The sequence below is a fragment of the Scatophagus argus genome, chromosome 8, assembly GCF_020382885.2.
Source record: "Scatophagus argus isolate fScaArg1 chromosome 8, fScaArg1.pri, whole genome shotgun sequence".
Classification (NCBI taxonomy): Eukaryota; Metazoa; Chordata; class Actinopteri; family Scatophagidae; genus Scatophagus; species Scatophagus argus.
This window is the reverse complement of record NC_058500.1, coordinates 5,570,726-5,593,749: the sequence shown is the minus strand read 5'-3', so window position 1 is coordinate 5,593,749 and position 23,024 is coordinate 5,570,726. Positions and strand designations below refer to the sequence as shown.

The 23,024-nt window shown below is 44.0% G+C and overlaps 2 protein-coding genes across 4 annotated transcripts; both read left to right on the top strand.

The window, feature by feature from the left end:
* The first annotated feature begins 177 nt into the window (after positions 1-177).
* prickle3 (prickle homolog 3) lies at positions 178-19,600 on the top strand. Its single transcript, XM_046395746.1, has 11 exons — positions 178-443; positions 6,233-6,315; positions 13,371-13,554; positions 13,813-13,926; positions 14,460-14,597; positions 14,909-15,112; positions 15,605-15,791; positions 16,124-16,480; positions 16,592-16,897; positions 17,011-17,403; positions 18,262-19,600. The coding sequence occupies exons 1-11, from the start codon at positions 402-404 to the stop codon at positions 18,720-18,722; spliced, it is 2,469 nt and encodes an 822-aa protein (XP_046251702.1). The 5' UTR covers positions 178-401; the 3' UTR covers positions 18,723-19,600.
* Positions 19,601-19,762: 162 nt separating this feature from the next.
* On the top strand, positions 19,763-22,937 carry fam110a (family with sequence similarity 110 member A). Of its 3 annotated transcripts, none has more exons than XM_046395750.1 (2): positions 19,763-19,965; positions 21,228-22,937. In XM_046395750.1, the coding sequence occupies exon 2, from the start codon at positions 21,333-21,335 to the stop codon at positions 22,611-22,613; it is 1,281 nt and encodes a 426-aa protein (XP_046251706.1). In that variant the 5' UTR covers positions 19,763-19,965; positions 21,228-21,332; the 3' UTR covers positions 22,614-22,937. The 3 variants fall into 3 exon arrangements, with proteins under 3 accessions (XP_046251706.1, XP_046251708.1, XP_046251707.1); XM_046395752.1 differs by lacking the exon at positions 19,763-19,965 and adding an exon at positions 20,351-20,374; XM_046395751.1 differs by lacking the exon at positions 19,763-19,965 and adding an exon at positions 20,856-21,086.
* Positions 22,938-23,024: the final 87 nt, after the last annotated feature.

Below are 23,024 nucleotides of genomic sequence, written 5' to 3'. Positions count from 1 at the left end.
CAGAGTGGCGGTTAAACGCTCGCACTTTCAAGATAAACGTTATCAAGTTGAATTAAGTGTTTGCCCGCCAATTTCTTGATCAAACATAATGTCATATTTGTTTGATAAAAATGTAATTCCGAATGTGTTTTCTTTTCTTGTATCTACTCCAAAAATGTTAAACACAGGCGTTGATAAGTCCTTTTACTTTGAAAGCCGGAAGTGTTTTTCAGTTGGACTAACTTGTCAGTTGAGTTGCCAAAGTAGTTAGTCCAGGCGGAAGGAGGAGTCGGGAGCAGTCTGAGGGGAATATGTAGTTTAACATGCGCTGTGTGAGTTAAAAATATTCAGACCTCGGTGGTTCTTCCCTCCGTTTGTTCTCTTGGAAACTCATTTGTGATTTTTAACATCCGGCCGACATCATGTTCCTGCGCGGATCTAAAAAGCGACGGTCGAACAGATCGGTAAGTGTCTATTTTTTCTCCCCCTGCACATTTATTTCTTAATGACTTTCGCCACTCAATAAACCTTTTGGTAACATATTATGTCATCTCATTTTAACACAAAACACACCGCAGGATTATTCTGTAAGGTGCCGAAGCCCTTCTGTCTTTCACGGTAAAAGCAGACTTGAAATGAACTTGTTGGCTATTCAAGTCCAACAGAGAAAATAGTCCGAGCGGAACTCTGTCCCACCTTCACCTGGCTTTTGTGTCGGTAAATTGTATTCTGTAAAAAAATACAATTCACGCTTTACACTTACAATAACCAGTCTTATGTCAGTGGGATATACTTTTTTACCAGAAAGTCTTACATTCTTTGTTTCTTGAGTCATTTCAGGCGCCCCAGGTGTAGTCAGGAGGGGTCAGACTACGTCACCGAGTTTTTTTGTTTTTTTACCTGAGCAGGTTAGGATGTGGTGGCTGTAACCTGAACATGTTTGTTGCCTTTTGTCAGGTTGGAGCCAAAAACTGATGCTCCGCTTACTTGTTGGACTTTTGCCCAAAACGCAGCCCGTGTGGTCAGGTTACTGAACAAATGAAGCTTGTTTTCACCAGGCTCAACAGCTGTGTGGCCGTGAAACATCTGGCTCTGCAGCCTAATATATCCAGACAGTGACTGTGAATGCAGCTGCAATCAGATCACCCTTTGTTGTTGATGTTCTAACGTTCAGTTCACCAGTTCAAGAAAACCATCAAACATTTTTCTCAGCTTAACTCACAAAGTTTCTATATACGTTTTTTTTTTTAGCATTTAATATAAATCTTGCAGTATGCAAGTATCACGTCTTTTGTGTGAGTGCTTTAACAATATTTAAACACTTGGCACTTATTCCCGCCTGACACATACAATAACTGCACTCAAGTGTTCATGAAGATCATCAATATTTTATCCATCACATCAGCACTAGAAACGTTCAGTTTTGAAACATGTCACGCTGCAGATGTTTACAGCAGAGTTTATCTTAAATACTTGTGTAAGGAGCATTTGTCTGCAGATATATGTATGGTCAGCAGAGCGTGGAATAGATCCATTTCCGGTCTGTGTTATAACATTATGAGATTAGATATCATGTGGGATTTACATGTTATGAAATGTCTTCCTTTAACAGCTGCACTACAATAAAAAGTAATATCACTGTTGCTGCCAAATTACATGAACAAAGAATATCAACACAGTATCTGTTTGGCCATCTTGCAAAGATTTTATATCAGGAACTGTTACCTGTCCATAATTTATGTTAAATATTATTTAAGAGTTCCAGGAGTTATATCTAATGAATTTTTAACCTATTATTTAGTGTTAACAGGCAAAAGCTGATAAGTCAGATCATAAATGTGATGCTTTGTATACACTTTGCTCCGCCAGAAGGCGTTTCTAACAAATATATTCCCACAGCAGTGTTTTGATTCAGGCTGCTTTAGAAGTTCAATCATAAAACAAGATTTGTATTTAGACGACTGTACAGAATTCAGAGGCCGAGCCCAACATTGGGCTCAAAATTAAATGGAAAAATATGTAGAAATACAGTCGAATCTGCTAACAGAAAACTGATATCACAGGCTGATCTCTGCTTTCTCTGTTTGGGTTTGTTTTGTATGTCTGAAGCCGCTGTAGCATGACAGTGTGCACTTAATGTGGGAAGCGTGTTAGTCAGTAGCAGGTGACCTGACTTGTCTGCTGTGTCTGTCTGGGCTACAGCTCTAATTAATACATTTGATTATTAAATTTCATGTTTTGGTTTTAGGGTATTGCGCACTTTTTCCCACCGTAACACGTCAAAATGTCTGCTGTGACGAAAAGCCAGCTCTCACAACAGAGCTGCTACAAATAATATCTCCGTTTGGGTCCTTGTATTTGGGTAAGCCCATTCAGTTGTTAAACATTGTCATTCGAGTTGACCTCAGGAGCAGGAAGCGGTGACGCACAAACCATAAGACAACAGGAGGCTTGGAGACGGCTGCAGGTTGTCTGTTTGATCCTGTCCAATGACGAGAGGTGCATCCACTCGGCATACCAAGGCAGCAAAGGCCCCCGACCTCTGACCCCCCCACCCCCGTTAATGTTTAACCCCTCCTACACTACAACACTGAGGAGAGGAGCAACACAGGAATGACCGTCACTGGCTCGTTCACTCTTCTTACTTGGGTTAATAAACTCTTTAGCTTCAAGTGTTTAAAGGGTTTTCCTCACACCTGAAGAGTACCCCTCGTTCAGCATTTAGGTGTTTTAATTATCCATTCTCTTATATTATAGTAAGTAATGGCTATCTGAGCCAATGCAGTTGCCTTCAGATGTCAGATAACGAAGCTGGCAGGCTTTTAGTTGTCCATTACCAGGTAACACGGTTACCTGGTAGCAAGAAAGAGCTGAAGCGAAACGACGCAGCGCCATGCGATTAAACCTTATACCCGCTCAGTGAAAACAAAGGGGCTGATACGAAAAGCCTGACGCTGGCCTAAGTGTGAGCATGTGAGCTGATGTGATGAACTTGTGAATGTATTATTTACTTTATCCACACACATGGTTTAGAATAAACTTCCTATCACCCCTCCCATCACATCCTTCAACTTGCAGCACAGAAGGCAAAACCTCAGTGTCAGGCCGTAGGTTTTATGTATTGTCTTTCACACACAAAACCTTCACGTTTCTGTGCAGCCTTGACATACAGGACGCTTTCATCACGATAAGGAAATGCAAAGCTAACTGGCTGCAGCTCATGTTCAAGGTTGTCCTTTCTGTTTTCATCACAACGTGGGCATTAAGGAGTAAATTAAAGGTTCCCATCTCAAATCAAGCAGTGTTTTTAACAAACTACAGCTGGGAGGACCCAAGGTGTTTCTTTTCCATCTGTTAATCTAGTCTGATTTTATGATGACATGTGGGGTAACTTAGAACCAAGCTGACAGTTTCTTTTAAATGCCTCTTTGGGTATGTTTACTCATAAAAGCGTGTGGTTGTTTTGTTTTTTAAAACTAAACCAAACTGGATTGACCTTGTCAAACTTGTAATGCATGTTGTGAAATCTCTCTAGGATGTTTTCTCTCTCTCTTGTGTTTTGTTAGTCTGTAATTTGACTAAATAGTTGAAGTAATTTTTAGACTCTTCTCAGGACTCCTAATCCGTCAGTATTCATTACGTCATGATTGCACCCGAGCTTAACTCTTAATTACTATCTGTCATCGAGTGAGTGATCATCCATGCTGTGATGCCGAATCCGTTGTCGCTTTTGTATCAAACTGTTTTGTGCAGAGTTTAATCTAATGTAAGCAGACGTCCTTCTCATCCTCCTCCCAAAATTCAAGCACAAAATCTGTGCTTCAGTTTCAGTATTAGACAAATAATACTGCACTCAAATGACCTTCTATGTATGGTTTTGAAGCAGAAAATGAACCTCAGTGGCCCGAGATGGACCTTTTCAGACCCATATCTGATCAGATATTTGTCTCTGGAGGTCTCACTATTTTAATAATTCTACTAAGATAATCTCCAGATGTTTTTGTGGACCTCAGTATGCTCTTACCAAATGTGTTGCTGCAAAGAAGGAGAATGAAATGTTAATTTCTTGATCCGTTTTCTGTTCATAAATGATGCAAAGAATTTTTTGCTGATCCTAATCCCGTTGTGACAACTAAGCTGTACTAACAGGTCAAAGAGTGCCTGAGTGCACAAATTTGACACTGAAAAGATGAACAAACGTGGCGTGTTTTTCATTTCTTATTAGCATCCTGAAGCACAGTCAGGCTACCAAAGGTGCTCCTGTCCTGCAGCTGTTTGTTTTCATTCTTTGTACTCTTAATAAATGTAATATTTGGGATTGTAGTGGCACACCAATGTTAAATACACAGACATTTTGTAGTTTGGCGCCTTCACCCTGTGAGTGTGACAGGGCAGGAACGCCTTCATAAGAAAATGACAAGCGAAAGGTCCAGTCACCCAGAAATCATCAGTACGCTTCATTTAGCCCATCTTGTCACCTTTCATACCTGGCTGTGTTAAGGGCAATCAGAGTGAATCAAAGTGGCAATTAATGAGGCAGCAAGGAGCAAGACTGATCCGAGTGCACACCGCACGCAGTGAGGCTTTTAAAAACAGCGTGTAAATTATAGTTTACTGTCATGTATGACTATTCTGGACTGACTAGTTCATGTCCCTACACAACTGGCTACAGTCGTCAGTGCATGATGACAACAGCGCAGAATATTCACCCTGAATCCATGTACAAAACTGCTCAAAGATGTCTAATATAAAAGGAAAACGTGTAAAAAATGTTCAAAGTACAAGATAGCAAACTGCTAACTGTTCCCTACGTTTCTGTGGTTTGTCAGTGCATTAGTGAAGCACTTACTCTAACCCTGCAAACCTCAGATATCATGGAGATAAGCTATGCAAACTCCATGTTAATCAAAGTGACGCAGTGCATTTGTTGAGTTTTCTCTCCAAGAACTGCATGGGAAAACAGGCTTGACTTGAATACTGATGGTTTGGTGGTTAGAGCTTCTGTTCAAGCTTACGCGGTGTGTGTGTGGTTGGAAAGAAAAAGATCAAAACACACCTGAGCAGGTATGCACACGTACTTTGCTGTATCGCGTATCTGCATTTTATTGTTTTGCTCGTTAAACTCTGCCAGCGTCCCCGTGCATGCGAGTATTATACATCTAAGTGTGATTTTGAGAGCAGCAGGTATTGCTGCCTCTTTACAGCGCATATGATCCGAACGTTGAATACGGTAACATCACAGAACCCCCTCAGAGGCTTTAAGATAAGAAGCTGATAAAGAGCTAATAATACAGGCAAGGTTTCTCTATCAGCTGTAAGTCCTGGTCACAGGCGGTAGGAGAGGTGCCCTGGAATTACAGCGTCAGAGAAAAAGAGAGCGGAGACAGAGTGACTGCATGGAGAGGGAAAAGGGTGCAGCTCTCATCCTGTGTCTGCTTCCTTCCTCTCATCTCTAAAGCAGAGGCCTGGAACTACAGTCTGCACACACACACACACACACACACACACACACACACACACACAGGCTAGGCTGCAGGAATTGAATCAAAAGAGATAGAGATATGAGGGCTCGGTTTAGTGCTAAGCTGTTGAGTTGCTGCTGGCCAAGTCAGATGCACTGCTCAGCACTTTTGGCAGCAGGCATTTTTGAGATATTAGTCAGCTCATTATGCTGTGCAGCCTATCCAGTCACTTATAAAACACACACACAATGTAGCTTTCCTAACACTCACACTTGGATCTAGCTGAGTAACATTTAGTGCTCGTTTAAGGTTGCACCAGCTGGTGATTGTACATACAGCAGAGATCACCGCACTCTGCTTTCAGCCGTAAGAAAATCAAGTCATGTGCAAGAGCGAGAACCAATTGGAGCACAGACAGAGATGTAGCCAGACTGACCACCAGTGCTGTGATTTCATACGCCGTCAGTCAAATACAGCTGATCTCTACAGACGTTACACGTGCCTGTTAACGTTACCTAACGTTACCACTCTTGATGGTTTACATCTCTGTCAGTTCAGCACGGAGGATTTTCAGATTCCCTATAGACTGCTCATGCTGATTTAAAGGCTGAAGCGACTGTCTCTAAGTGCATTCTGCTGCGTGGCTTTAAGTGCAAACACCCCTCGCTCACTCACACATGATGCTGATGTTCCTGTGGCCGTGTCTAACGAACACTGTAGGTGCTCACTGTGTTGTTATAGCCTAACTGTCTTGGGCCAGAAGGTGTGACTGCTCTGTGTTATGTTTTCAGCAGGAGGAAGAGGACCCAGACCGAGGTCAGCCGTGCATGCGCTGCGGGGAACAGTGCCCCGGCTTCCGTGTCCATGGCTGGAGGTATGAACTGCAGGACTCTTAAGCGTTGCCAGCGCTGGCTCTTAGCTTAGCAGGAAGTGTTTGTCTCACACTTTGTATTTACCTTTGTTAGACTTCCACTTTCTCCTGCTCCTGCTTTTTCAATCTAGTGCAACTTCTGATAAAGAACAGCTCCTTTAAAGCAAGGTTTAAAACTTTTTGAGGCCCTAATTAAAAGATGTGACACCCTAACTGTTTGCTGTCACTTTGTGATTTTGACTTAGTTTTGATATTCTTTTATGTGCCAGCTATATATTACCAACATTTCTGGTGACATGAGACCTGTTTGGCCGACTGGCAAATGTTGTGTCAAAATTTAACTATTTCTAATGTATCCACTCAACATAAAGATGCTTTTTCTGCTTTATAAGAATCAAGGAGTCAAACTGTGTGCATGTTTGTGTATTTGCACATCTTTAGATGGACAACAACAACAACGCTACCAACGGAAATCAGCTTAAGCCTGATGTGTGTACACGAGTAGTGCAGATATGCATTAAAAGACAACAAACACGACCCCGTTAAGGCACCACATGATGCTCACAGAGCCGATCGGCATTACTGAGCCTGTGGTCATCAAGAGTCACGGCCATTGGCTCAGTTCCATTAAGCCCAGACATCTGCAACAAAAGCAGCTGCATTTAGTTTGAGCTGACTTCATCTTCATGTGAAAACAGCAGCACGACAGAGCAGCAGGATTACCGATCCTGCAACATGCGCTGCATGTCTGAGCTGCAGCGATTAAAACTTAAGACCTGTTCCTGTGTCATTGTAGTGTTTGTCACTTGTACTGAAATCAGTCTTTTTTTTAAGGTGAAAAGCAATGTGTCGCTTGATACAGCAGATCAGCTGAGTGTTCATCTGGACAAGTTTTTATTGGCCCATGATGTGTTTTTGGCTGTTTGAAGAGTTTCTGCAGCAGTAATTTCTGCTTTTTAATCTTGCCTTTAAACTTGCGAGCTGCTTGAGATGTCAGCCTGCGTGCCTCTTACACGTTCGTTAACCCCTGTCAAAGGCCCTCCGAAACAACAGCTTATTTTTCTCTATTTTAGGTTCTTGCATGTTTTCAGTTGAGCCCCTTTTTCTTTTCTTTTCTTTTCTTTTCTTTTCTCTTAGTTCTTTAGTGAATATCCAGCTGGTTGGGTCTCTCGGTTAGTCTAATCCTGTCAATCCCAGTAATAAGATTAGGCCTCACTGCTGTGATAGCAACCCTCTCGACCACTTCATACCTCCCTCTGCTTCTCCCATTGTCTTCCCCTTCCTCCATTTCACTGCTGCTTTCGCTTATCAGATGTGAAATTTGTTTTTCATTAAGTGTGAAACAGATATGATAACTATTCCTCTTTTGCCAGTCATTCGTTGAAATGTAGAAGAAGCAATGAGTCACTTGCTTGCACTTAAGTTGTATGAGCCAGGTTTCATTTTCATTTTTCCAAGTGCATATTGTTACATTTAGTTGTTCCAGACTGTAAGACCATAGAGTACAATCACTAAGTTTGACACACTGATGAATGGAAAAAAAAAGACTTTTCTGATTTATTTCTGGTTGTGCAGTCTGCATTCACAGTCCCAGAAGGGCACTGCATGACTGTGGCTCGGTGATGGAGAGAGTAAAACAAAAGGCACAGGAATGCACACTGCAAGTAACCAAAAGACTGTAATTGTATCTTTTAGCTTTTTCCAGTGTTGTTCCCTCTGTTCAGCTCAAGACAAAAGCTTAGAGGTTAGGATGTAATCTAAAACACGTGTGTTGATCTCTTCCTCCGGCCACACTCTGTATGCATCGATCTGTTTACAATATGTGTGGCATTAACATAATGCTGTGGAAATGCATTTGGCTGGAGGACACATCTGAAATGGCTTTTTTTTTGGTGAAGTTACAAAGGAAAATGTCTTGTTTAGACATTTCAAATCTCTTAGCTGATCCTGGAGAATAAGGAACATGAAAGTGATTCAATGATTGAGATTTATGGGGGTCAGTTTTTAAGACCCCAGAGTCCATTGCTAATTGCATCTTTCTTAATAACCAATTTAGAGTCACACCTTCCCTGACAGAGAAGATCAGCCTAGTGACCGCAGGCTTAGCCGCTGATGCTCGCTGAGAGGGAAGTGATCCATCTTCATCCTGAGCTTTCTCAGACAGAGCTCAAACTGAGGTGGGGGGCAGATGGTGCTTCCGCTGCCCAGCAGCGAGCGAATTGAGTTACTTTTGACCCACAGGTCCCCACCACGCTTCAAAAGTGTTCAAAGGCGCCATCGCTATTAGTCTGGGTGGCCATGCGGCAATTACTCAGTCAGTAATTAGTGGCGGAGAGTTATAGGACAAGGCCCATCTGTTTCTTAAAATCAGCTGTAAAGTGGGCTTCACTATACCTCACTGCAGTGCATCTCAGCTATAGATTATCATAACAGCAGCACACATTTAAAGCAGCGGATTATCTTACACTGCTACACTGGGTTCCCCACCAGTTTTAGTAACTACACACCGACTGAGAGTATATCTGTACACTGAAAAACACTGGTCTAGACTGGCTGTTTGGAAGTTATCTCTCCCAAAAATCACAGGGCTGAAAGTGAACTAATGGTGGATTTCTTCATTGATTAATCATGTTCAAAATATTTCATCTGGCCAGCAGTCCACATTGAAAATCATTGTAGGGAATGTTTGGCGTTTTTGCTAGAAAAATCTTCATCTGTGTCAGTTAACTAATGAATTAATCCACAGTCTGTCACCTGTTGCAGCATTGCTTGAATTGGTATTTCAAAAATGCTTTAAAGTAATATGGAGAAAAAACAGAAACACTGATAAAAGAGAGAGAAGTGAATAACATTGGATCTTCTCTGTCAGACATGTGCTGACTGATATTCAACTGTAGTAACTGACTGAAGTCAGATGAGCTCGGGTGAATTCAGAAATGCGTCGTGACTTCACTGAGACCCAACGTCATGCTGCCTGCTTGATAGTTCAGACACTTTAATGTCATGCCTGCCCATCTTGATCGCATAATATGACGAATAACTCCACAGCACAGCGTTGCTCATAGGCTCAAAATCTGCTCCACTCATTTCTGTGATTAATAACTGCACCAAAGCAACAATCGTCCATCTGTTACGAATCAGTTGCAGCAGTCTGGTCTGGGGAGAGAAGACTCAGTGACTTTGCTCTTCGTGATTGTCACATGGGCTCTGGTGTTTCGTATCTACAAAGGCAGCGTGAGTAAATACCCCTGACTGAAATGTGTGAAAGAAAAGTTCTCTGCGTTTGTACTTCACCTTATCTTTTTAAGCAAATTTAAATATCACATGAGCGTGTGTCATTTGTGTTTCCTGTAGCGTGTGGTTGTAGCCAAGCCTTTTGTTTCATGGAGGAGGGTGGGAGTCGGGGGCGGGAGGGGGGTCATTGAAAAGAGCTGAGCAGACCGAGAAATTATCACATGGAGAGAATCTGCCATAGAATATCCTGCTCGCGCTGACATACAGACTGACGGGCAGGCAGAAGGCAGCGCCTGTCGGATAGAAACCTTCACAGTTTCAGGGGAACACGAGTCTGGATGGGACAGCGTCAACAAGCCAACCTGGACTAATTTGTCATGATTACAGCAGGTACTGCAGAAACCATATTTTACTCTCTGACAGGATTAGAGGGACTAGAAACTCAAACAGTCATTAAGTTGGCAGATGTGGCCGGACTGGAGGTGTTTTTGTGTTTGTGTCTAGATTCTTGCGTTTGATCGCCTGACTTTGTGTTGTTTTGTACACATATTTGTGGGCACATTAGGTGCATAACGTGATGTCAAGTACAGTTAGAGCTGCTGCTCACCTCCCCTGTGCACAGCTGGCTGCCTCCAATGTACCTTAACAAGAAGAAAATGACAAATGCTATGTCACATTAATTAAAGACAAAGAAGAAAAAGACATTCGAAAGTTAAAGTAACTAAATTTTAAAAAAGCCAAAACTTACTAAGACTGTTTTTTTTTCACTTTTCCATCTAACACTCCCTCTGCATGACAGAGCAGATATTAAAGCACATAGTTACTTCTGTTTAGAGTTTATTTCATTATTATTTAGTTACAATTACTGGATTAGCTATAGCCGGTAAACACGGACAAAAGATACGCCATTAACAACAATAACGGCACCAGCTGTACCAGCAGTCTCAGTAACATTTTGGTCCAGCAAAGCAAATTTGGAGGCAGATTGTTGATTCCCTTCCAAAGTAGCATCTGCTGTGTCTGCTGGTTACTTAACACACACACACACACACACACACACACGGCTGCTCGTGGATTCAGTGTGCTGCACTTCCCTTGTATATCTTGGTTTGGTTATGCACAGATGTTGTACAGAAATGTAATAATTGTCTGAGCACTTTGATTTTAGACTCTTTAGCGTTTAAGCTCATTGATGTTCTCCCACAATGAATTTTGAAATTGTTTTTGAGCTAAAATAATGAAGTTGTTTTTTTCTCACCATCATTATTTCCATTCGATTAATGAGAAAGTTCTTTCCTTTTGTCTATGAAATTCAGGGCTCCAGGTGATGTTTTTCATACGAATTGTTTTGTCTGACCAACAGCTGATGACCAAAAGGTATTCGATTAACACCAAAAAGCAGAAAATGCTCCCATTTGTGGAGGTGGACTGAGCAAATGTTTGACTTTTCTGCTTTAAAAATAACTTAAATAATCAAGTACAAAGGCAGCTGCATATTTCTGGCAGCCAGCTGACAGCAGTTTGGTGAATGATGAATTTTAGTGTTTACAAAATCGAAAAGTGAAAACTCTCCAGTTGTAGTAGCTCTTCTTACCGTAAACTTTAATCTATTAGTAATCTATTAGTAGGAAATGTTGTACATTTCCAGAGGGGCTCACAGCCTGGTTTTATTACGTCAGCGGGTGGTGACTCAAATGCCTGAGCAGGACAGGACGCAGCACAGCAGAGGCTGGTAAATTGTGGTGTTGAAATAGCCGTCAGAAATGTGCCGCTTTTTAAGTTTACTGATGTCATGTTTAAACAAGCGCTTGCCAAGCATAAGAGAAATAATTTAGCTTACAGGATGCTTTGTTTTGGCTGTACTGATTTGCTCATTGGTGGGTGCTACGTTTTGTCTGCTGTGTATGATTTAGCTTTTTTACAGAAGAAGTATCTTTAAATGCTTGGGCATGTGCACAAAGCAGCTTTTGGTTAAACACTATCCAAATGGCAAGAAACCTGGAGAGCAGCCTGCACAAAGAGGGCCATGATTTGAGGCTCTCCTGCATATTTTCAGACCTCAAATTCTTTCAAATTGGCACTCTTGTTGCCTCCCAATTTACTGTAGGTTGCATGTGAGGGTTGGCACCTGTTGGTGATTATATCCCTGCCACAACAAATGCTTTCATCATGTGGAGGCTGCTGGTGGTGTTGGGGGGTGTGGGTTGAATACCGGTGGGGTGAGACCGAGTGAGACATGGTGCTTCTGCCATCTGTCCCGCCATGCCAGGTCTCCCTGCTGTGTCCTCCTACCCACTTACATAGGCATGTGTGTCACAGCCCCCACTCCACACACACACACACACACACACACACATTCAGCTGGACTCAGATTCGTGCCAACATGGCTTAGCCTAAGCTGACTTGCTGTGTTTACTATTATTTATATTGATTCTACTTGCTTAGAGGCCATGGCCATATACAGTAAGATGCCAGCTGATGCCTACGCTGGCCTGAGAAACTGTACTGGGATCCCATGGTCGCAACCTCTGTTTTGTCAACTCCTTAACAATTAACTTGTGCTGGGTAAAGTCAGCAGAGCACATTCGCGCTGACGTGCTGCAGTTAATGGGCATTGCTAAGAATTTCACAGCAGGAAGACTTTTCATGAGACGACTGATCCGAAGAGGAGCCGCCATGCCGTTGTGTGTGTGTGTGTGTGACTGTGTGTGTTGCTGGCTTTTTGGTTTGTGTGGGGGGTTGGGTGCTGGAATAAAGCAGCTTTGTGCCTTGTGAACTTGAGCCACAAGTGCCAGCTGGCAGTCTCTTATGCAATCGTAACAGAGATGCGCACAAGCAATACATGCTGCATATGGCCACATTGTCGCATCCACAACACATATGTGACACCCACACCTCACTTTCACCCCAGGGCGCTTTAGTCTGACTCCACCGGTCCCACGCACAGAGGCACACCCAGCGCCAGACAGAATGTGGTGAGGAGTCCAAGGACAAGATGGGGCGTAATATGAGGCTGAGGGAGATTATTCCTCCCATCCTCACCTCCCTCCCTTAACTGCCCCGGGACTGACAGTCAGGCTTAGGTCAGTGGCCTCATTTCCTGCTTCTTTGGTAGCAGCTTGTAGCTTAGGCGTGCTGGTCCTGATGCAGAGAGATGTCGGGGTGATGTGGACATTAACTGGATCGTTAGCCCCTCAGTTATATCAGTAATGACTTTACTCCAGTTGTCCGAATGTGTTGACACTCCACATTACACACAGACTGCATACTGTTTATGCTTTTTCTGCACAGTTTCGAGTTTGCTCGAGATTGTATTTTTGTGTCCTGGTGTGGCAGCTGTTGTTTGTATTAGTAATTCTTGACTGTGGGAGTCTAGTTGAGTCAACCTTAAGAATGTGTGTGGGCTGGTTTGTGACATGATGTCTCCAACACAAAGATTGTTCATAATTAATATGGTTACAAACTGTAGGAGTGTCCGTATTAATGTGGCGTAAAGAGAGTTAGTACTTTAAGCCACTTTGGATTAACAAGAGTCCAATTTACTGTGGGCTTAATTGTAGAGCTCAAAAATCAACTGAGCCTTTTGGTAATTATTTTTTTTAAATGTTGCTTTAATTTTTTTTGCAGTTCTTTGTCAGATGGTACCCGAAAAGAGGGGCTGATATACATCTCACAGTGTGGTATGCACCTTAGAACCTGAAGCACCAGGAGAACCCATCTGTGACATTTCCTGAAGTGTTTGACATTTAGTCTGCTTTAGCTTGTGTTGTAAATCAGCGAAACATCCCCAGGAATGAAGCCCAAAGCTGTCCTTGTCTCCACAGGAAGATCTGTGTGCACTGTAAGTGTGTGCGCGAGGAGCATGCCGTACGCTCAGTGCCGGGCCAGCTCGAGAAGATGATGACGAAGCTGGTGTCAGACTTCCAGAGACACTCCATCTCGGACGACGACTCGGGCTGTGCCTCTGAGGAGTACGCATGGGTCCCACCTGGGCTCAAGCCCGAACAGGTAACAACCAGGGTGCAGACACAGAGTCGAGACAAAAAAAGAAAAAAGAAATTAATCCCACAGAGGCGTGAGGCACACTTCCAGTCGGACATGTTCATACATACTCAAACAATTTTGTAATCATGGGAAAAAAAAAGTTAGTGTTTTTGATTTATGACTCCAATTGAATAAATTGCTCTGTAATTTAAGATTTAATTTTATGCTCTCTGTCTTGTGTCATTTAGGCCTTAATGTGAACACACTTGTCTCCTGTTTCAGGTTTACCAGTATTTTAGCTGCTTGCCAGAGGACCGGGTGCCTTATGTGAACAGTCCAGGGGAGAGATACCGAATCAAACAGCTGCTGCACCAGCTTCCAGCCCACGACAGTGAGGTAACATCACACAGTCTCCGGCTTTACTCCTGATGGACTGCAATAATGTGACATGACTCTCTGCTCTGAAAACAGTAAACCGGAGTCTGGGAATTCTTTGTATTTCATTTAACTATTTTGCTTTTGTTTACCTGCTGTTTATGATGATTTATTTTGTACACCCCTCATTGTGATATGTATGAGGCTCTTAATGCTGGAAGAAAATCACATTGGCTTATGTTAATTTCTAAATGTTATTCTTTTAATTGCCAAGATTATTTGAAGCAGCCACTTACCTCCATGTGTTTATTAGATCAGTTTTTCCTGATCCTTGTTCCCTCAGTTTTTGCAGAAAATTGTAAGCTTTTTTTTTAAGGCTCCATATGGTTGGAATAATTTACCATGACACATTAAATCCATATTTAATGCTCGATCCAAAAGTTGGTCAAATGTAATAATATATAACAAAAATGTAATAATACTATCAACGGGTTGATTTAATTACTGAGCCGAGGAGGTAATTGAAGTTCAGAAACCGTATTTGTGTGTTGCAGCCGCAGTACTGTAACTCTCTGGACGAGGAGGAGAAGAAGGAGTTACGTTTGTTCAGCCAGCAGAGGAAAAGGGAAAACTTGGGCCGAGGCGTCGTGAGGCTGTTCCCAGTAACTATGACGGGGGCCATCTGCCAGCAGGTAGAGAAGCATTTTTATCACATGCAGCAGATTCCCTCACGAGACAGGCCGACACGAAGCTCAAAAGCAGCCCGTGAAAGCCTTTTAAAACACACCAGAGGCGTGCAGAAGTAGAATTTCTTTTTAGAAGACTTGAGCAAGTTCAGGTGCAAGTAGGTGCAGGCATCGCTCAGGGGCCGCCAGCATACTGGGATCTGATGATTACAGGGCCGTATAAGCAAACTATAGAGCAACCGGCAGCGTTCATCATTTGTTCAAAGATATCTAACTTCCTTCCCTCTGCTCCACCCCAACCAAATGTATTTTTCCAGTGTGGCAGACAGATCTGCGGTGGAGACATAGCGGTGTTTGCCAGCCGGGCAGGACACAGCGGCTGCTGGCACCCTCAGTGTTTCCAGTGTGTCTCCTGCAGCGAGCTGCTGGTCGATCTCATCTACTTCTACCAGGACGGACAGATCTACTGTGGACGGCACCACGCTGAGAGGCTGAAGCCTCGCTGCCAGGCCTGCGACGAGGTGACTGCCTCTCCAAGATCCTCAGCCTGTTGAATAAACTCCCAGCAGCAACACGGTTTTGCAGCAGGTTTTTAAAAAGCGCAAGGAACCATGTAGCCCACTTCTCTAAGCAGCATGATGATGCCCAATTCAAATCCTGAATCATCAGGTCCTGTCAGGTCTTTTTCTGTATTTTATCCTTTCCCCTATCAGTGCAGAGTGCATCGAGGGGTATTTGCAAGTTTTTCTGCATCTCTTCTTTTTTTGAATGACTTCTCGATGTGACTTAAGGGATTTGATGATGTCGTTGACTAATGGATCTGACATGACTGGAGTTTTTCAGAGGGTGACAAAGCCTGCAATAAGGCACAGATAGCATCTTTTTTTCAGTATCTTGTTAACCAAAATCCTCAGTACTCGTATTTACGACCGTGCTTTGTTTACTTCTGTACCCATGACATAACCACTGCTGTGCTGAGTGACCTCTCTGTTACTGTTGTCTCTCAATCCCAGATTATTCTGGCAGATGAATGTACGGAGGCAGAAGGAAGATACTGGCACATGAAGCACTTCTGTTGTTTCGAGTGTGAGGCTGCGCTGGGCGGCCAGCGTTACATCATGAGAGAGAGTCGACCCTACTGCTGCTCCTGCTACGAGTCCCTGTACGCAGAGTACTGCGATACCTGCGGAGAACAGATAGGTACTGAATGACGTCTGATGAAACTCATACTGGGTTCCTAATGCAGTCATTATAAGACATTAGTAGGAGATATTCTTTACTTTTTCTATGATAACACTTGACTTTAAGTTATGCACGTATCAGCAGCATAAAAACATTCAATATATGATTTATAACACACTAAGATGTAGTTGTTTGTATGTTCAGTATTTGTCCGCAAATACAACTTCTCCTATGAAGTTTTGTGCAAAGCTGCAGAACTACTGATGTCTATACACGCTGATATAACAGGGACAGATTTTCAAATTCTGCAGCAGACACAAATATGTTGCGTAATCATGATTTCCTCTCAGGTATTGACCAAGGCCAGATGACCTACGAGGGTCAGCACTGGCACGCCGTGGAGTCGTGTTTCTGCTGCGCCCGCTGTCAGCTGCCTCTGCTGGGGCGTCCCTTCCTCCCTCGAGGGGGGCTCATCTTCTGCTCCAGGTCCTGCTCGCTGGGCGAAGACCCCAACAACTCTGATTCGTGCGACTCCGCGCTGCAGAGCAGGCCACCTCAGCCTAGACGCAGTGGGACCACAGAGAAGCACCAGCTGTCACAATGCGGTTCCCCACTGCAGCCACTAGAGGGCGTCAAACTCCCAATAACTCTAACAATAACTGCAAAAGACTGCATTCATGCTGCAGTGGAACACAGCGGTGATCAAGGTACATTGATGTTATACTGTTATGTAGGTCACGTTGTCAAGATATGGCCCTGTGAGTGAAACCATCTCATAGCGACTATTCTCACACATTTATATGCTCTGCGTCTCTCAGGTGTCCACTGCACTGCTCCAGTTCAAAATGGATTTTCTTCACCCAGTAGTCATCCTCATCCAAGAGGCTCCTACTCACCTCTTCCTCACATCCATCTAGGAAATGGTTTGGGTCCATCTTGGCCCAGCGACCTTCCACATTACAGTTTACTGCCAGGGGACTGTGGTATCAAGCCTCCGGTCAGTGGTCTTCAGGTCCAGGGAGCGCTAAATGGAAACGCTGGACTAACTGGTCTCAATTCAAGAGGAACCTCTACTGCCAAGGACTGCAGGAACTGGGTGGAAAGGACAAATCATGTTATGCAAGGTATCAGAAACGAGTGTTCAATATTAAAGGAACATGCTGTATATTATAAAATTATATAATTTCATCTCACTTCGTCTAAACTACAATATGACCTCATGAGTTTCTCTCCGCAGTGTTTCCTCCTCAGAAAAGCTCTCATGGGAACCACCTCATTTCGCCTGACTCCCCTTCACTCCCACCCGACAACCCATCCATCCTCCCACCTCCTCTGCCCGTTAAATCTCGTGACTTGTCGCCGCGGGAGTCGCCCTCACCAAACCTCCAGCAACCAGAGGACAGACCCTCTGACTCTCCGCCCCCGCTGTCTCGCAGTGGCACAGCGAGGGTCAGCTTCAGAGAACCAATCAGCAGCAGCTACTCTGTCGATGAAGATGATTATGAAGATGAGAATGAGGAGGAGCTGCAAGACGGCGGGGAAGACCAGCAGGATGAAGATGAGGTGGTTGAAGGTTTTGGAAGCAGGTTACATCTACAGAAAGGCATCCCGCCACAGATGGATCTACTGGGTAAAAAAAAAGACTTGGAGAGTTGAATATTAAAGGGGAATTCCGATCATTTTAAACCTGCGCCCTGTGTTTACATATTTTGGTGTGTAAATGACTATTAGCTATGAAATGTTTTGGAATATGTTCACTGGAGCTCCTCAATTGGCAGCTGTGACGCGAGCTGAAATGGCTCCAATGTAAGCTCTGGCGGCAATTTGGACCATCAAAATAAGTTGACTAAAAGTGCTTGTTTTTGCTACTGACAGGCTCAGATTTTTATTCCAAGTGTCTGACAACATTACAGAAAGGATCCCTTTTCCTTAAAGAATAAAATTCTTTTTGTTTAACCAGAACACCCACCAAATCACTCTTGCCAAATCAACCAGACTGTTTTTACAGAAACAGTAATTTTATAATCACAAAACTCTTCCTTTACTGAACAGGACAAAATAAACGCCGAACACACAACTTGGTTTGTCATTATACTGATCCTACAATCGCCGCTAATATTATTCTTGGTCTACCCGGAGTAAACATGGTTTTGGTGAGTTTTATTTTGTTTCTGTTGAGTTTGAATGGAGTGTGTTTAATGATGATAAAATTACTGCTTCTGTAAATGGAGTCTGGTGGATTTGGGGTTTAGCAAAGGCTTTCGTTGTAGGGATCCTTTCTGTTATGTTGTCAGACACTTAGGGGACAGTAAAGCTTCTGATTGTGCCACCACAAACAAGCACTTCAAGTGGACTTACTTTGCTGGTTAAAGTTGCCCCCCAGAGATCATGTTATGTTACTGTAGCCCATGTGATTGTCATCTGAGGTGATCTGCTGGAAACTTTTGGGAATTAAGTTAATTTTGTTTTTGTAACGATTTCTTCCCAGATGGATCCTCTTACCACCAGCGGAGTCTGCGTCGAGGGTGGAGCCGTGGTCGTATCCCCTCTGACCCCGCTGCTCACACGGGAGCGGAGAGACGCTCCCGACACTTGCGGCCTGACCGTCCTCGGTTGGACACCCTGGACTGGAAAGGCGAGAAAGACAGGAACAAGCGAGGCTCCGCCAACGCCTCCTCACTGATCCTCAAGCCAGCCCAGGTCAAACATGAAGACTCGTGTTCTACGTGCTCTTCGTCCTCAGACTCAGAGGAAGAGGGCTACTTCCTGGGACAGCCCATACCTCTGCCCCCTCAGCTGAGAAAGCAGCAACCCGAGGAGGGCAAAGACGGAGAGGGAGAACTGGAGAGGGAGGTGCAGAGAGACTGGGGACTGAGAGGCAGCATACGGCGGAGAAGAGCTCACAGTCTTGGTGCAAAGGACAAGGATAAAAACTGTGCGATTTCCTAAGCGCGAGCAGCTGGCGGCGTCAAAACGCAGCAGACTCTTTTCTAAATCACGGTGCACAAGAAGAACTAATGTCACTTCATTATGTATTGTTAAACCCAACACACACCTGCAGACTTTTCCTGCAGGTGAACCACAGCCATTGTTCCTGACACTCTACTTAGCAGGAAGGAAGCACAACAAATCTCAGAAAAGTCGCTGCCTTAGTTTTAAGGTATTGACTTCTCAGCGTTGGACTTTTGAGGTGTTACAGTGTAGAAATCATGTATGAATCATGTGAGTAGTGATGAATGTGGAGTGATTATTGGTAGCAGCTTTGATGTTTGGATTATATTTTAACATCCAAGAGAAGACTCACATCTGTGTTGCAGTTAGTTTGAACACAAACAGACATTACTGCATCATTTATAGAAGCAAACTTAGCAGCAAATATGACCAAGAGGTGACCCCCACACTCTTGCATCATAGGTGTGCAAAAAACAAAAAAACAAACATTTTTTTTACTCTACTGTAACCGTTATTCTGTGCTCTTATGTGCAATTTTATATGGCTGTAATGTTTTACAGTTATGAAACTAAATATTATGAGATGCAGTGTGATCTCTGCGGCAAACTGTGGTAGTTTAATGCTTTGAAAATCAAAAGGTGTCACACAAAAGAGTATTTGATTGATGTTTGGAGATTGACTTTGTTGCGTGTGCTTTATAGTTCAAATGAAATACTACAAAGCTTGTGTACATTCGTGTCTTTAATCAAAAAAACACTTTAAGGACGTTTATTTTTATATGCTTGGTGTAGGTTGCTGTTCTTTCTTGCTTTATTTTGGGTAAAAAGACTGTGTGAGACAATTTTATGGTGATATTAAATTTGTCTAAATTGTCTTATTGTGTGCATTTTTACACTCTTTCTTTTCCACACACTCTCCTTAGACCTTTGAACAGCAGAAACTGTGTTATGATACTAACACAAAGTGCTTATCATCCAGTTGCAGTGTAAAACAATTGCAGGGTCATGTGATCACAGAAGTCAGCTTATATCCTTGTAGGAGAGTGACTGGACCAATCAGCGTGAGGGGGCCGTCTCTGGAGAAGCAGCACACATGAGTCGTCAGACAGGTTTGTCTTGTGCTGCTAAATGCTTTCAAACACATTCACCTCCACAGGACAGCACAGTGTGTTCGATGGCTTAAAACCAGGAACCCAGGAGACCCAGAGCTCAGGAGCTCAGAAGACCAGCAGGGACTCAAGGTGAGTTTTCTGTAGAAATGCCAAACAAAATAATGTCTTATAAAGCTACAACTTCTTACAGGCCTGAGCTTGTCAGGGCAAGACCAGTATGTGGGCCTTGAGTACATGTGGGACTTTTTTTTTTTGTTGTTTACCTGCCCCTTTGTGTTTCTGTTTCATTTTTCTTTGGCTTCTTGCTTCACTCTGCGTCAGTCATTTGCTCTCAATAGCAGAACATGCTGACACTTGACTCAGAAACACTAAATTAGTGGCTCTATTTTTGTTTGTCTGACCCACCTCTTGACATTCCTCTTCGGTTTGTAATGACACCAGCTTGCCACCTTAATGATACACATCATAGACGCTGACTGTCTTTACTGGTGAAGACTTTGTTTTCGTAAACTGGGGACGTCTGTAGACATCGAGGCAGGTAAGAATGGACTTAAAGAAACTTTCTATCAACTCTATCCGCAGGAGTTTGGCCTGGCTCAGACTGGAATGGCAAATATGTAGAGAATGTGACCGGCAGATGCAGATTGTTCAGGCGGCATATTTCAAACACTCACAGTATCTTAAGTATATACAGAAGTGTACACTGAGGTTCTGTATTTATCATGTACATTACTGTGATCCCCACAGAGTTGATGGGTTAAGAGATGCTAAGTTTAACCTCTTGGTTACAACTTGACTTGACCCACACTGGTTTGTAGTTCAGGAACAAGCCCACTGCGAACCCTGGCAACTGGCTTCTTTATTTAAAGATGAGGAGCCATTGTTCCCATAGCAGCTGTTGGTGTGTGTGTGAGAGAGAGATCTGCTCTGTATTGCCTCCAGACAATAGCTTGTTGACTGCTGTCCCAATGCGCCTCCCATCACCCCTCACACACACACACACACACACACACACACTTCTGCCAGTCTTTATACAGGCCTTTTACTCACTGAAAATGAAGTGTCACTTTTATTGTGTGTTTGTCTGCCGTGAGATGGATGACTGCGAGTAATTGTTCAAATCCGTCGCCGTCGGCAACCAATGAACTTGTAAAATGGAGAAGGCTTCCGAGGGCTGATAGGCTGCAGCTGTAAAGACGGGAGGGTTTACGGGTGTGGGGTCCTGGTGGAGTTGGTTGCGTCCCCTCTGGGTCAGAGTACTGAAAGTGACTGAGATGATCTCTTGGTCTTTTTCAGTTAAAAAATGTTCCTATTGACTGTTCATTTGAGTTCTGTATTGAGCCGACCTTGCCTTCACACGTTCTGCTGACTGATGTGTCTGTTTTCCACAGGACGTCCAAATGTCAAGAGTTCTAATGAGATGCTGATGTCAATAGAGAGAGAAGTAGAAAGTTGCTAACGGAAAGCACCAGGACAGGTACTACTAGTTTTACAAAATGCCTGTGGAGACTCTCCGACATCCTGTGAGGCAAACGGCAAGGACCGCTGTAGCTGCTACACCACCACGTTTGAGGCCCAAAGGACCAGTGGGGCCCGACTTTTACCGGCAGTTCCCGACAGCTGCAGGCAGACCAAAGCAGAGTGCGGTGGAGAGGCTGGAAGCAGACAAGGCTAAATATGTCAAGAGTCAGGTGGCTCTTTCTAAACAGCAGCCAGTCAAGCCTTCGGACACACACAAGCCTCTGCTAAACCCTGGCTCTGCTCTGCGGCCCACCAGGAAAACACCAACCCCAGCAACACCAAAGAAGGAGGCAGTGCAGCTCGACTTGGAGCATCTGACTAACCTGATCTGTGATGTGAATGATGGGCCCCAGTCCAGTGCTACTATAGACTCGGGGGACGGTAAAGCTTCCGATTGTGCCACCACTTCACACAGCTCACCTTGCGCCACACCTGCAGGGACACAGCAGAAAAAGGAGAGACCGTGTCCACCTCCCCGTCCTGATTGGTCCAGTCCTGCTAAAGTGAGGTTAAAAGCTTCTGGACCTGCCAGGGTTGAAAGTCCTGGCTCTCCTGGCTCTCCTGGCTCTCCGGCTGCAGGAACCGTACGTAGGGTGGACGTCATGCCTCAGGCCAGTCCTGTGAGGACACCTTCCAGACCACCTCAGTATATCCGACAGCCCCTTCACCCCATATCTTTACATTCCCAGTTTCCACTCCGCCAGGCCGTTTCACACCTGCACCTCTCCCACCCGAGAACAACAACAGGTCCCTCTCCTCTGAAACCAGTTGTTGTTCCACTGAAACCTGACAACCCTCCCTCCTATCCAGCTGGAATCCCTGCCCCTACTCCACCTCCCCCCAACCTCCCTGTTTTCCCTCCTTCCTCCCCCGCGATTACCCGTTTGTCCTCCTCCAGCTCCAGGAAACGGCCCTCGCTGACCCGGTCCAAATCAGACATGAGCGACCGGTGCTCCCGAGCCGGGACGGAGCTGGAGCGCTTCTTCAACCTGTGCGGTCTGGACCCTGCAGACCTGCAGGAGTGGACGGGATCTAGTTCTGACATTGTGTCCATGGCCCGTTTCCGCAGTGTGAGCGCTCCAGGCTCTGAGTGCGCAGGCTCTGGCAGAGAGGATGAAGATGCTGATGAGGAGGTGGATGCTGCACCACGCGCTCCCTACGGTATTTCTGTCATTGAGAGAAACGCACGAGTGATCAAGTGGCTGTATGGAATTCGTCATGCTAAGGACAATGCAAGTAAGAGCACCAATTTATAGGTTGGTGTTTAAAAATGGTCCAAGAAAAGGAAAATAATTTAAAAAAAAAAAAAAAAGTGAAAATTTCAACATGTCAAGACTGCCAAACAAATGAAGTGATGGGATCCTGTGACAAATAATTCATTTTCCTTTGCCTCCATTGTTTAATTAATTTAACAAAGTTAGAATTTTTTTCAGAAATGACTATTTTTACTTTACTATTTTTTGTTATTTGGACTTTAGAAAATGTTATTTTGTGTGTCTTTGTGTCTCACACTGGGGATGCCCAAGTGTCATGTCTGACTGTAAAACGAAGGTATTATTAAAGATTGAACAATGAAAGCATCTTGGTGATTGATTTTACAGAACCAGAACCGTGATACGTTTCCTCAGGCATCTGACAACAAGATCAAACTCTTGTACCCATATCAC

Coding starts and splice junctions, on each gene's coding strand:
- prickle3 (XM_046395746.1), top strand. CDS start 402: ATGTTCCTGCGCGGATCTAAAAAGCGACGGTCGAACAGATCG. Junction 13,555..13,812: donor CTGGGCTCAAGCCCGAACAG/GTAACAACCAGG, acceptor CTCCTGTTTCAG/GTTTACCAGTATTTTAGCTG. Junction 16,898..17,010: donor GACAAATCATGTTATGCAAG/GTATCAGAAACG, acceptor TTCTCTCCGCAG/TGTTTCCTCCTCAGAAAAGC.
- fam110a (XM_046395750.1), top strand. CDS start 21,333: ATGCCTGTGGAGACTCTCCGACATCCTGTGAGGCAAACGGCAAGGACC.